Raw genomic sequence first — 13,679 nt, 5'->3', positions numbered from 1 at the left:
CTATGTGCAATGCTGGCGCCACAGCAGGTTCTTAGCCCGCTACGTTGCAGTGCAGGAGGAAATCATTTAACCTCTGGGCACACAAGTTCTTTCATTTGAATAGGAGTGCGAGGAGATAAAATGGAACCTTTAGCCGCCCGTAGGTCTGGAGGGTGGACACTTCACAACAAACGCCAGAGGGCGCTCGTCTGCCCAGCTAGGCTGCCGACAGCCGGAAGGCATCCCTGCACAACAAATTTGTCTAGAACAATTTTTTTTTTCTTTTCTTTTCCTTTGTTTTTTTTCTTTCTTTTTACAGAAAGAGTATGAAGAGAGGGAGAAGCAAAGAGGTCTTCCATTAGCTGATTCACTCCCCAGATGGCAGCTGTGGCCAGGGCGGGGCCAGACTGAAACCAGCATCACAGAATGCCAGCTTAACCAGCCCCGACAGATTTTCTGTCCCTTTAATCCTGCCCTGGAGGTGTTGGCTGAAGCATCTGGTTCAAATGGACTGGGACAATGAGAACCGTGCCCTGCTACTGTTTGTGCAACTTCTCAGGGCTCTTGTGAGGATTGACCAAGTTCACATTTGTAAAGTTTCAGGAACAATTGCTAGCAAGAGGTCAGGACTTCCTTAAGGATGTGTTTGTGTAAATTAATAAATAAACATTGAAGAACTTTTGTGCCCTGAGCATCTGCTGAGAAAGTAAGACTTCCTTCCAGTTCACCTGGCTGAGCCCCGTGGGGCGATGTCACCTTAAGCCACAACCCCGCGGGGAGCCAGGCGCACGCAAGGAGGCTCCTAGGAGAAGGGAGATCGGGCACCCAGTTGTTCTGGCTCCCTTACCTGAACTAACTCATGGAGTATCCTGGTCTAGTTTTACGCTGGAAGCTGTCTTCTTGTTTATTTATTAATTTTAAAATATGTGTTTATTTGAAAGTTAGTGTGACAGAAAGACAAGTAGAAACCGATATTCCATCTGCTGTTTCACTCCCTGCATGGCCACAAAGGCTGGTCGGAGCCCTGGCCAGGCTGAAGCCAGCACCTGGAACTCCGGCTGGGTCTCCCACACATGGCGGAAGTGGAGCAGACAGCATTCACAACGTCACCTCCAGTATGGGCTGCCTGGCATTGCAGGGAGCAGCCAGCACGTTGACCCCGGAAGCTGTCTGCTTAACTCCTCCCAATTCTAATTTCCTCCCATTTCCACAATGGCCTTCTGGATCTTTCCATAGCCTGATTCTGCCCACCACTCCCACCCTACACACTTCGCTATGGCCAATGTTAATCAGCTGGAAAGTTTGCACATTCACTCCTGACTTGTCTGAGTGTAGGTGGCAGTGGTTATGCCGGGGGGCACAAAAGGCCTAGGACTCTTGCCCCCTCATTCTCAGAGAGTACAGCTAGCGGATGGCGCTAGGAGGGGTGCCCTCTGCTTTCTTAAATGCTTCTCTGATTGCAAAACCCTTCAACCAAATGGCAATACATGGTTCCTGTCCACCCCCGGGGAAGTAATCGCGCCCCACGTGAATGAGACACAATGGGCTGGCTTTTTTCACTTAGGAAACACGACGAGTAATGACTCACGCTGACATTTCAAAGCCTGAGATTGCTGCGGGCCCTACGAGAGGCACTACTTCCTTCCCAGCGGTGAGTCACGCGTTCTCAGATCGGATTCCGTTAACCCTTGTCGTTCTTCTCCCCCAAGCCCACCAGGCTGAGCTGTCAGGGAATCGTACGGTGGCACTCCACGTGAGGAAGGAGGAAGTCATTCGGTGCCTCGTATCAAACCCATTCCTGGATCTGCTAGGCAGACCACTCTGCACCAGCTCTCTGCCTCCCCAGCAGAGGGTCAGGGCAGGCTCACAGCCCTCCAGCAGCCAAATGGACTCCTTCCTCTTGGCTTGCCCTCTACGGTCATGAGACAGCTGGCACCCTCCCAAACAGCCTGACAAGGAAACACCCACAACGAGAAGGTAACAGACAGGGTCCCTCCCTTCTAGTCTTTCTTTATTTACCAGTGGGGGAGAGAGCAGGTGCTTCTAGCTGCCTTTCAAGGCTCTCAAGTGTTGGGGCCCGGCACAGTAGCCTAGTGGCTAAAGTCCTCGCCTTGAATGTGCCCAGGATCCTATATGGGTGCCTGGTAGCTCTGCTTCCCATCCAGCTCCCTGCTTGTGGCCTGGGAAAGCAGTCGAGGACAGCCCAAAGCCTTGGGACCCTGCACTCACGTGGGAGACCCGGAAGAGCTCCTGGCTCTTGGTTTCAGATCAGCTCATCTCCAACCGTGACAATCACTTGGGGATTAAATCCATAGGATGAAAGATCTTCCTCTGTCTCTCCTTTTCTCTCTATATATCTGACTTTGTAATAAAAATAAATAAATCTTTTTAAAAAATAAATCTTAAAAAAAAGCTTTCAAGTTCAGGTTCATTGGCCCAAACTGAGTCACCGAGTGGACCCCGAGCCAATCATGAGCCAAGAGAGTGGGTGTGGCCCTAGTCGGCCTCCTCCTGTCATAGTTCAGCCCTTGTTAGTGAAGTGGGGCAGGACTACCATGCCGAGATCCGCTTATCTGAACCAGAGCAGATGGAAGCCAAGAAACTTAGTGGGCAACGAAACAGGGCAATGAGGCCGAGGGCAGACAGGCAGGGGATGCTCTGCGTGGTCCTCTTTCCCATCATCTGGGCTGTAGGCACTTCACTGCCCTAGTGTTGGTATTCCTTTTCTGGGGCTGCCAGAGCCAAATCCCGTGAGCTTAGTGCCCAGTGTGCTGTCACGCAGCTCTACAAGTCCAAAAGCAAAGTGGTGGTAGGGCCACACTTTATCCAGGATGTGTAAGGAAAAATTCTGGGCTTCCAGTTTCAGCACTTCCATCTCTGCCTCGGTCTTGCCCTGGCCAAGCGTGTGTGTGTGTGTGTGTGTGTGTGTGTGTGTGTGTGTGTGTTGTCCTCCTTCAACAAGGACACCAGTCAGGTGGGACTGAAGGCACACCCTACTCCAACACCATCTCGTTGGAACTCATGACAACTGCCACAGCCCACATGTTAGGTCATGGTTCCAGAGGCACCCCACCACTCAGGCGACTGCCACAACACAGAACTAGGGGAACACATGAACATAATTGAAAACAAACAAACAAAAAAAAGTTAACTGAGTTTTCAAATGCATTTTCCAAACTCATGACAGGCAGCATTCTGAAGGCCAAAGTAAGTCTAGTTTGTAAGTCCTGGGGCAGGGAAGCAGCAGATGGCCTAAGTGCTTGGATCTTGCTGCGGGCGAGCGTGACCTGGATGGAGTTCTGGTCTCCTTTGTTCGGGCCTGGCCCTGCCAGAGATGTGAACTGATTGATGGAATTCTCGCTCTATCTGTCTCTTTGTCTTTGTCTTTCAAATAAAATTAAAATAAATGATTTTGTTTAAAAAATTATTAAGATCTTGGGCATATAAGCCTCTGCCTATAGCGCCAGCATCCCCTATGGGTGTTGGTTCAAGTCCCAGCTGCTCTGTTTCCAGTCCAGCTTCTTGTTTGTGGCATGGCAAGTCATCAAAAGATGGCCTAAGGCCTTAGGGCAGACCCAGAGGAGGTGTCTGGCTCCTGGCTTCAGATTAGCTCAGCTCTAGCCATTAAGGCCATTTGGAGAATAAACCAGCAGATAGAAAATCAAGAGTTATTATCTAAAGTTTCCTGTATCCTCAGTGGATGCTGGATGCAAGTCCCAGCTACTCCAGTTTCTAGCCAGCTCCCTGCTAATGTGTCATGGGAGTGGCTTGTGCCCAGGCCCTTACCACCTACATGGGGGACATGCGAAGAGCCCCTGGCCTCACCCTGACCAAACCCAGGCTGCTGATGTGGGCATCTGAGGCGTAAACCAGTGAGTGGAAGATAATCTCTCTCTTTCTTCCCCTCTCAAACAAATTCAATAAATAAATAGAAAGCATTTCAAGAATAGAAAAGAGGGGGGCACACTGAAAACAGTGGGCAGGCCTTGCTCCAACCCCCCTCATCTGCATAAATGTTTTCCCCTGGGAGCTGAGTCAGGTGTTCTCTGGGCCCTGCTCTGGGAAGGACCCCTAAATGCACAGAGCACAACTTTCTTCAGGAAACCCCGGGGCCTGGTCCAGCCCCCCTACCCCCGCCCCACCCTGCCATGTGCCAGCCACTGAGTGTTGCTCAACTTCTCCCTCTGTCCCATGTCTCATCTCCCTCTTGGCACCCTACATTCCCAGCTGCAAATAACCAGGCCACGCAGAGTGAGGAGTTGCTTCTTCTCTTCCTATTCCATCAAAGAAGTGGAAATTTAGATACTAATTGTCAAAAGAGGGAGAGCTCAGCCTCTCCCAGGGTCGTCTGGCACGGACTCCACCCTTGTCTCTAAGTTGTCTTCCTCCCTCCTAGGCAGTGGGGCGCCGGGGTGGGGCACCTGGGGCGGCACCTAGGCTGTAATGTTGCGGCGCATTTCGCATGCCCAGCGGTGCACTTGCTGGCAGAAGTCGTCGTTCCACTGGCCGTCCCAGCGGATCTCCACGCAGTCTTCGCCCACGCCCAGCTCGTGGCCTTGCCAGTTGTCCGGCTGAGTGGGAGCCCAGTTCCTAAAGAAGGCAGGCAAAGCTCAAACCTGAGCCCCTCTCGGCGGGTGAAGTGCAGCTTGAGAAGGGGTTCAGGACTGGAGTGCTGCAGCCCCGGGGATGGGGCGCCTGGGAAAGGCAGGGGAATGTGATGTCCAGGGCCAGCTCCAGGGCAAAGCTGATGGGACATGGAGAAGTTCACTCACTTGTAGCTAGACCTGTAGTCGGTGCCGTCTACCCATTTCCAGGAGCCTTCGCTGTCGGTGAGACCTATCCAGATATGAAAGGGGCGCACGTGTTGTACAATGAATTTCTGGAAGAAAAAGGCAGAAAGGAAGTTGCGAACTTTGCAGTGCCACCCTGCATCATGGAGGCCTTGTGGGACCCTCTGCGCCAGCTGGCAACCTACGGCTTTCTTGCAACCACAGTCGCTGTTAAGACACCTTTTGGGCTGGACTTTGTGCCAGGGGCTCTCCAGAAAGGACATGAATCTTCAGAAGTCCTGCAGGTTGGCACCACCATGATCCACCCTCTACAGCATCTACAGGTGGCGTCCACAGAGCCAACCCACTCTTAGGTTGATGACCCAGTGCTGGCCCTGTGACACAGCAGGCAGAGATGCCATCCACAACACCAACATCCCTTATGGGTACCAAGCCTTCCTACTCCCATCCAGCTCCCTGGTAAAGTCCTGGGAAAACAATGGAGAATGGCCCAAGTGCTTGGGCCCCTGCACCTACATGGGAGACCTGGACGAAGCTCCTGGCTGCTGGCTTCAGGCTGGCCCAACCCCAGTCATTGTAGACATTTGGGGATTGAACTCGCAAATGAAAGATCTATGTGTGTCTCTCCCCTGCCTTTTCAAATAAATGTAAACATACAAATCTCATAAACAAACAAAACCTAGCATCCATGGGAGACATCTTGTAAGCTGAACTTCTCATTAGCTTTCTTGAGGGAACACCCGGGCTGATCTCAAGCTGAATCAGATCAGAACTTGCAAGGTGAGACTCAGAGGAAGCTGTTTTAATAATTCAAGAGATCACTCTGCCAACACTAAGATGCAAACGCCTCGAGCAGAGAGAATCTGAAATCAAAGAGGCTGGAAATGAGAGGCTGGACAGAGACGCTCCCAAGCAAAGCCAAGCGGAAAGACATCAAGGACCACGCAGGTGTCAGCATGCGACAGACAGAGGACTTCCAGGCTAGAAACAGCAGGGGGGCACTGAGATTGATTCAGAAAGAGAAGAGCAACAGTCACACCCCTCACATGGGCCAAACCACAGGGCACAGGAACCTTAGGTGGTCCAGCACGAGACTGACATTGTCATAAGTTACATCGGTTAAATATTGGCAATAACAACCTCATCAGCCAAGCACAAATATGTTTGTGATCCCTGTATCTCACGCCCGGAGCCTGATTTGTGAAGTTAATGCACCTCTGTTATTTATATGGTAATGTAGATCCAACAAATCCACGTTCTGTTCTAGCTTGGGTACCACCTGGTGTGTGATGGCCTTGGCATTGTAAGACATCCAAGATCGTGCAGATCAAAGCTGCGACGACCAAGGGTACCAAGGCAGCAGGCTGTAGTCGAGAACGGTGATGGAAAGGGGTCGAGTAGAACTGAGTCCTGGCTCCACCAGCGGTCTCCAGCCATGCAGCAAGTTAATGGAGCCTCGCTCCTTAATTTGCGAGCCTTCATCTCTCTCTCCTGCCCTCAACGTAGGGAGAGCGGATGGGAGCCTCCAGGGTTGGGCTGAGTACGTGGCTGTGTGAGTGTGTCTGGCACACATTAGAGTTCCATGTTACCACCGTGGCCCTCTTCCACCTGCTCTGCTGGACGGGTCCTTCCAATAAGTTCATGTTGAGGGGTTTGTCTGGTGATAGCCGTGAGAAGGGGAGGCACAAAAGAGGGACCCCTCCCCTACTGATTGCAGGGGAGCCACTGCCTCCCCTTCTCTCTTCCCTGATGGACTGCTACCTCCACAGCCCAACACGGTGAAAGAGGACTCGGCTCTGCCATGTGCTTGTCCACATCCTCGACCCCTCGGCCACCCTGCTTGAAATTCTGTCACTTGGGCACCTGGCCCCACCCAGCTCCTGGCTGCAATCTCCTGCCCCTTAGCATCCAGGGCTGCTCCGTTGTGAAACTGTTGCAATTCTATAATGTTCTGCTTCTGGACTTTTCCTTTGGTTACAAAGAAATGGCATGAGCCTTTCCCAGCTTCCCAGGGTTGGGGTGAGGGGCGCACCTGCTCATCCCAGGAGTTGATGACCAGCAGGTGGGCGTTCTCCAGCCGGCAGTACTCATCTGCCTCAGCCCAGGTCTTCCCGACGCTGGAGAACCAGTAGCAGCCGCCCTCATGGTCCACCCAATTCACGGGGCAGCACTCGGTGCCTGCGGAGCGGCAGGATGCAGGGAGCTGCCAGGCTGCCAGGCCACAGGCCCGGGGACTCGGCCACCCTACCCTGGCCCCTACCATTGCTGTGTAAGAAGGCCATCTGACAAGACAGCCTGCGCAGGTCCACAGGGAAGTGCTTCAGGTGAAGGAGCAGGGTGGCGTGATCTAGGGATGCCAGACGGACAGACAGGGGGACAGGGTGAGACAGATAGGAGGGGCTCCCTGACCTGCATCACATACAGGATGCCAGTCATTGTCAAGGAAGCACAGATACCACCCAACAACACTTATACACACAACACCCCAATACACAGATACAGCATAGCATATGCTACACACAATCTACACACAATGTACCCCATACACATTGCAGATACACACAACACACACTACACATACGTATACCCACATACACAATGCACACACTCACATATACACTACACATAGTAATCTACCTGCACACACATACACTACACACACAGCATAGTCTCAATCCACATACATACTACATGCACAACACACAACTGTCACAGACAACACACCCGCATACACACTACACATCCCATACACATACAGTACACCCCACAAATGTACTACACACCCACACAACAAACCCACACACACACATGCTACACATCCCACACCCAGCACACGCCCTCACAGACAACACACTCCTCATAAATGCTACACACAACACTACAGTCACACGCCACATACATGCAACACACATAATATGACCACAAGCGATTCGTTCTAGATGTGACACATACTACATGTGCCCTCCACACCCCATGTGCCACATATGTACACGCACGCACACACACACTCAGGCTGTCTGACCTGCTTTCAGCTCCCGCTGCTGTTTTTGCATCCTGGCCCCCAGCGCCGTCAGGTTGTCACTGATGCTGCCTTCTGAGAAAGAGAGCTGGCACGTCCCCGTGTCCGGCCTCCTGCATGCCCTCCAGCCCCTCCTGACCACCCTCCGCTCATCTTGCACCCGCCACCGCCTGTCTGCTCTGACTCTCCCCCCGGGCGGGAGGTGGGGGCTCCAGCTCTGCTGCTAAGCCCCCAGGCCGACCCCAGCCCTGCTTCCTTTGCAGGGCCCTCCCATTGCCCCCCACAACGCCTCCCTCAGTCCTCTTCCTGCCCTCTGCTGACCAACCAACCATCACAGTCCAACTGTCCTCGGATACATGGCCCGCCTTTCACCTCCTGCTTCACCGGTCTGGTCTCTGTGGCACTGAGCCCTCCCTGTGCTTGCCACCTGCCACTCCTGCTCAGGACCCAGCTCAGGTCCAGCTGCCCCAGAGGCCCCTGCCCAGGCTGGCCCAGAGCCCAGCACACTCACTGTGGGCACCCAGGGCCTCGACCACCTCCAGGGTGCTTGAGGAGAAATTGCTGAAGTTTGCACTCAGTGTCCGCAGTTCCGCCCGCAGCCGTGCACCTGTTCAGGAGATGGTGGGAACAGGACCAGGGAGCACCTGTGCCTTCCTGAGCAGCCCCATCACTGTCTCCACGCCTGTCTCCTGCCCACCTGTCATTACTGTCACCACCAGCCCCATGCTTCCCCATGGACCATGCCCCACATGCCTTCATCTCATGCTCCCCACCCCCACCCACCTTCCTCCCACTGCCCCATCCTGTGACCCTCACTTTGCGATCCAATCACACAGATGACCACCAGCAGCAGCAGGTTGAAGCCCAGGACCAGCAGACCAAGGCAGGACCGGGACCAGAGGCGCTGCAGAAAGGACTGGGCAGGAGGCAGTCCTGGGGGAGGAGGGACCGTGAGCCGACAGCAGGCCCCAAAGGCTGAAAGGCTGAAAGGCTGACCAGGGAGGCACAGTCCGGGCTGGGGTAGGGGGGAAGGCAGCCAGGCTGTGTGGGAGAGCCTGTGGGCAGGGGCCTTGACCTCTGCTCACAGAAGTGCACATGCGTTCTCTCTCTCTCTCTCTCCTACCCATATGGGCATGCACCAAGTTCTCCTGTGCCTAGACTGCTCCCTGTCCAGACACACACCCTGGCACAGCTGGCTCATTACTCCGTCACATAGTACACATGAGCTCATATATGGATGCATGCAACCCCACGTGGCCACACTCATGAACACACACACCCCTTCACAGGCCTGAGCTGGCCTCCCTCCTCCAGCCTCTCCTTAGGCCCCAGGGGCAGCGGCCATCGCTGCCCTGACCGCGTCCACCTGCAACCGTGCGGTCTCTCCTCTGCCAAAGACCTAGACTGTGGACTTTTTTTTTTTTAACAGCTATTTCTTTTTATTGGAAAGGTGGATATACAGAGAGGAGGAGAGACAGAGAGGAAGATCTTCCGTCCAATGATTCACTCCCCAAGTAACCACAATGGCCAATGCTGAGCCAATCCGAAGCTGGAGCCAGGAACTCTTCCAGGTTTTCCACACGGGTGCAGGATCCCAAGGCTTTGGGCCGTCCTCCACTGCCTTCCCAGGCCAAAAGCAGGGAGCTGGATGGGAAGCAGGGCCATCGGGATTAGAACCGGCAACCATATGGGATCCTGGGCATGCAAGGCAAGGACTTTAACCACTACACTATCATGCCGGGCCTGACTGTGGCCTTTCATTCTCAGTGTTCTGGAAGGCTCAGTCAGGGACCTAGAACCTTCGTCACCAGGACACCTCCTGGTCGGCCACCATCCCAAGCAGGACACTACTCCCTGTGAGAAACCACCCAGAACCTGTCACACAGGTGACTGGCAGCTTCCTCCAGGCGGCCACCCTGGAGACCCCGTCTTAACCCAGACAGGCCACACCTTTGATGCCTCCACCTTCCACTCCCACTAGCTTCCTGATAACGTAAACTCGGGAGGCAGTAAGCGATGCTGCAACTAACTGGGTCCCTGCCACCCTCAGGGGAGAAGTGAGTTGCGTTCCTGGCTCCTGGCTTCAGCCTGACCCAGCTCTGGCTGCTGTGGACACCGGGGCAGGAACAAAGGAATGAGAGCTTGTATTCTCTTTCCCATTTATATATATATAATATATATTATACTATACATTATATAATATGAATAAAGATTTATTTATTTTTATTGGAAAGTCAGATATGCAAAGAGGATCTTCCATCCGATGATTCAGTCCCCAAGTGGCAACAATGGCCACACTGAGCCAATCTGAAGCCAGGAACCAGGGTTTCCCACGTGGGTGCAGGGTCCCAAGGCTTTGGGCCATCCTCCACTGCCTTCCCAGGCCGCAAGCAGGAAGCTGGATGGAAAGCAGAGCTGCCAGGATTAGAACCAGAGCTCATATGAGATCCTGGCGTGTGCAAGGTGAGGACTTTAACCACTAGGCTACTGCACTGGGCCCAAAAATATAAATAAAGACACATCAGTAACTGTTTAAATGAAACCAGGAGAGATAAAACAATCCAAAAGGAAAACTAGGACCAGGGTCCTGCGAGATTACTCAGTAGCTGAATTTTCACCTTACGCACACACCCAGGATCCCATAGGAGCACTAGTTCATGTCCTGGTTGCTCCATTTCCCTTCCAGATCCCTGCTTGTGGCCTGGGAAGGCAGCAGAGAATGCCATAAAGCCTTGAGACCCTGCACTCACGTGGGAGACCCTGAGGAAGCTCCTGGCTCCTGGCTTTGACTTTACTCAACTCTGATTGTGGCAGCCATTTAGGGAGGGAAGCAGCAGATGGAAGCTTTTTCTCTGCAGCTCTGCCTTTCCACTAAAAGTAAAACCTACAAACTGAGCATGACTGAGTGTGGGACCCCCGGTCCGTATGTGACTGGGGTCACTGAAGGGAGAGGAGAGCGGAGGAAGCAGAGGAAGATATTTGAGGAAAGAACAGCCAGAAACGCCCACCCAGTGCCAGGAGCTGGACGCCACAGGTCAGCAGGTGATGGGATGACCCCGGCATGACCCTGCTGGCAGGCAGCAGAGGCCCTCAAGACAGGTGCCTGCCCTGGCAGCGGCAGTTCAGACCTGCACCCTCCCCGCCAAGTGTGATGCGACACCCTCTGCTTGTCATGGCTCCCTCTGCCATCCGTGTCAGACGCCGAGAGCCCTGAGCCGTGAGCATTCTGCTCACCTTCCGAGTCCTGCCACCCTCTGAGGATTCAGTGACATCTGCCACCCTTGTATCACCAGGTATCCCAGGCTACAGAGAGGTGGCATCCCTGTCCCAGTGGCTCCCAGGCCACAGCGAGGAGAAGCCGTTGAGGGGAGGAACATGGAGCCTCCTGTCCCTTCCTGCCCTCCCCATGCTGTCCTGTCCTGGCTCTCTCACTCCCAGCCCAGGCTCGCCACCCCCACTCCCTGAGCTCCACATCCCAGCATTGTCTGTTCCTGCAGATGCCAGCTCTGTCACCCACACCCTGACCCAGCACACATCCTCTTCCTTCCCTGGTCCCTGCCTCCCCCTCCCCACCCGCCCCCCAGAACCACTTCACGCTCAGCTGCCTCAAACCTTCATGCACATCCCCTAGGGCCTTGAGTGAAGAGTCATTAAACAAAGATACAGCCAGGGAACTTCCTAGGCCCTCCTTGTCTCTCACCCCACCCAGCCCAGCTCTCAGCACCCTCACACGCACGTGCACACACACACACACACACACACACACACACACACACACACACACAGGCCTGGATGAATCTGCATTACACACACGCACACAGCACACATGTGACTCAGGCTAAGAGGAGGTGTCCCCACACCTCAGGACACTTGTCCTTCCCTAGGCACGTGGGTGTGCAGAGGAAGATGAGGCTGGGGCAAGCAGAGGTGCGCCACCTCAGCACCCCTAAACCCCACCACCGCCCCAAGCAGAGGACTCAGTCCTTGTCCGAGGTGCCAGAGGGTAAACGCACAGACACCTCCAAACCACGGTGGAGTTTGGGGGTGCAGTTGAGACAGAGGCAGTGGCCATTCCAGGAACCACACACTCGCCTTTCCAAAATGCATCCTCTCTCCCGGAAGTCTGCCCACCAGCAGCTGCCCCCTGGTCACCGTCGTCCCCGAGCGGATGGTCGTTCTCCTCAGAGTCCAGCTGCTGAATGTCTTGAAAGTCCTTGGCCATGACGGAGCGGGGCCAGAGTCACAGCGGAGCTGGGCAGGCTGGGTGAGGCCGCCAAGGGCTTGCTTGCACCAAGATGCAAACCCCCCTGAGGAGGTGACAGAGGGCTTGAGGGTCCTGGTGGGGTTTGTGGCCAAGGCAGGCCATGCTACAACCTCCTGTTCTGCCCCTTTTCCAGAGATGGCCAGGAACCTTTTCCTTGACTCGGCCAGGAACCTGCTCTCCACACTCCTGGCTCGAACCATCCCCACTGCTTGTTTTCCCACCCATTCCCCATGGACCCAGAATTGGGGTCTCCTTAATCCTGAGTAGCCCCCGATCCACCTGCCTTCCCTACCTCGGTGACCTACAGGAGGAATGCAGAGCCAGTGTCTGGGCTCCCAGACCGGTCCGGATCCCAGGATGAAACAGCAGTGAGGACCAGGAGATTGGGGAGGTGGAGGGGTCTTGCTGAGGCCAAGGAAAGGGAGGCGGCGCTGGGCCCAATGATTGTGACCTGGCTCCTCCTGCCCCTGGGACTTTGGACAGTAAACAGAAGCAGAAATAGTCAGAACTCGGAGAGAGGTAGTGACATAGAAGCCCGGAGAAGGTGGGCTCCCAGAGGGCCTCCCTTTGTGTCCCGTTCCTGCCCACTACACCAGTCACCTGACTTCCCCATAGCACTACTGAGGATGGGGAGCCGAATCTGGAAAAGCAGGGAGTTGGGGTGCAGTTTGCTAGTTCACCTTGTTCTGTCACCCAACCCCCTGCCGCTTCCTGCTTCTGGATTTCCCAGAAGGCCTGCGTCTCCAAACAGCCCTTTCCGCCCACTGACAGCGAGGGCCTCTGCTGTTGCCCAATCAAGACCTGTGACCTTGGCATTGGAGCCACAGGGCCCCAGCTCCCTAGGGGCTCAGTCCAGGCTTTGTCCAGGGGATCAAGTGCCCTGGTGTCCAGCAGAGGGAAGCACAGTCGGCGCTGCACCAGGGAGGGAGAGGTGAGCAGGCAGCGTTTGTGACTTTCTGGCCCTCAGCAAACCTGGGCCAGAGTGCAAAGGGCAGGGGAGGTTTCCCATGTGGGTGCAGGAGCCCGGACATTGGTCCCCTCCTCCTGAGCTTTTCTGGGCTCCTCAGCAGGGAGCTGGATGGGAAGTGGAGCAGCCAGGACTCCAGCCAGAGTGGCTTAGCCTGCGTGGCGCTGCAAGGCCAGGGCTGAGCGTGCTGTTGTTATCCCTAGGACGTTCTTACAAACAGCTGACATCTGTTCCGGAAGCTCACAGCAGATACAATTGGAGGCTTGAGATTCAGGACTCATGTTCTTTCCTTCAGTGATGAGTTGCCTGAATCATGAAGGAGTCTCGGTGGCTGGGTCAAGCCTCCAGAGGAAACGCGAACAGTCAAGTTAAAGCAGGCAGCCTCGGGCAACAGCCGCCATCCCCGCAGACCCCAGGATGGTCACGCTTTTAAGAGATGTCCTTTGTGGAGCCAGTGTGATGGCTCAACTGGCTAATTCTCTGCTTCGCAGTGCTGGTATCCCACATGGATGCTGGTTCTAATCCCGGCTGCTCCACTTCCCATCCAGCTCCCTGCTTGTGGCCTGGAAAGCAGCTGAGGATGGCCCAAAGCCTTGGGACCCTGCACCCGCGTGGGAGCTGTAGAAGCATCTGGCTTCAGCTGTGCTCAGTTCTGGCCAT

At 54.6% G+C, this 13,679-nt stretch overlaps 1 protein-coding gene across 2 annotated transcripts; it reads right to left on the bottom strand.

Moving 5' to 3' along the window:
• Window positions 1–4,231: 4,231 nt before the first annotated feature.
• On the bottom strand, window positions 4,232–12,025 carry LOC121170069 (asialoglycoprotein receptor 2-like). 2 transcript variants are annotated; one of them, XM_041000963.1, is made up of 8 exons: window positions 11,941–12,025; window positions 8,572–8,721; window positions 8,300–8,395; window positions 7,792–7,863; window positions 7,013–7,116; window positions 6,802–6,939; window positions 4,752–4,858; window positions 4,232–4,569 (listed from the first exon to the last, which is right to left on the bottom strand). In XM_041000963.1, the coding sequence occupies exons 1-8, from the start codon at window positions 12,008–12,010 to the stop codon at window positions 4,413–4,415; spliced, it is 894 nt and encodes a 297-aa protein (XP_040856897.1). In that variant the 5' UTR covers window positions 12,011–12,025; the 3' UTR covers window positions 4,232–4,412. The 2 variants fall into 2 exon arrangements, with proteins under 2 accessions (XP_040856897.1, XP_040856898.1); XM_041000964.1 differs by having other exon boundaries at window positions 8,605–8,721.
• Between the last annotated feature and the right edge of the window lie 1,654 nt (window positions 12,026–13,679).

This window comes from Ochotona curzoniae, unplaced genomic scaffold, assembly GCF_017591425.1.
Source record: "Ochotona curzoniae isolate NIBS_2020 unplaced genomic scaffold, NIBS_Ocur_1.0 scaffold_2453, whole genome shotgun sequence".
Taxonomy (NCBI): Eukaryota; Metazoa; Chordata; class Mammalia; order Lagomorpha; family Ochotonidae; genus Ochotona; species Ochotona curzoniae.
This window is presented reverse-complemented; position numbering and strand designations above follow the sequence as displayed.

Excerpts from the sequence above, each read along its gene's own strand:
- LOC121170069 (XM_041000963.1), bottom strand. The coding sequence starts at position 12,010 with ATGGCCAAGGACTTTCAAGACATTCAGCAGCTGGACTCTGAGGAGAAC. Across the intron at positions 7,117-7,791 it reads GCAGCGGGAGCTGAAAGCAG|ATCACGCCACCCTGCTCCTT; the intron begins GTCAGACAGCCT and ends TGGCATCCCTAG. Across the intron at positions 4,570-4,751 it reads GACTACAGGTCTAGCTACAA|GAACTGGGCTCCCACTCAGC; the intron begins GTGAGTGAACTT and ends TGCCTTCTTTAG.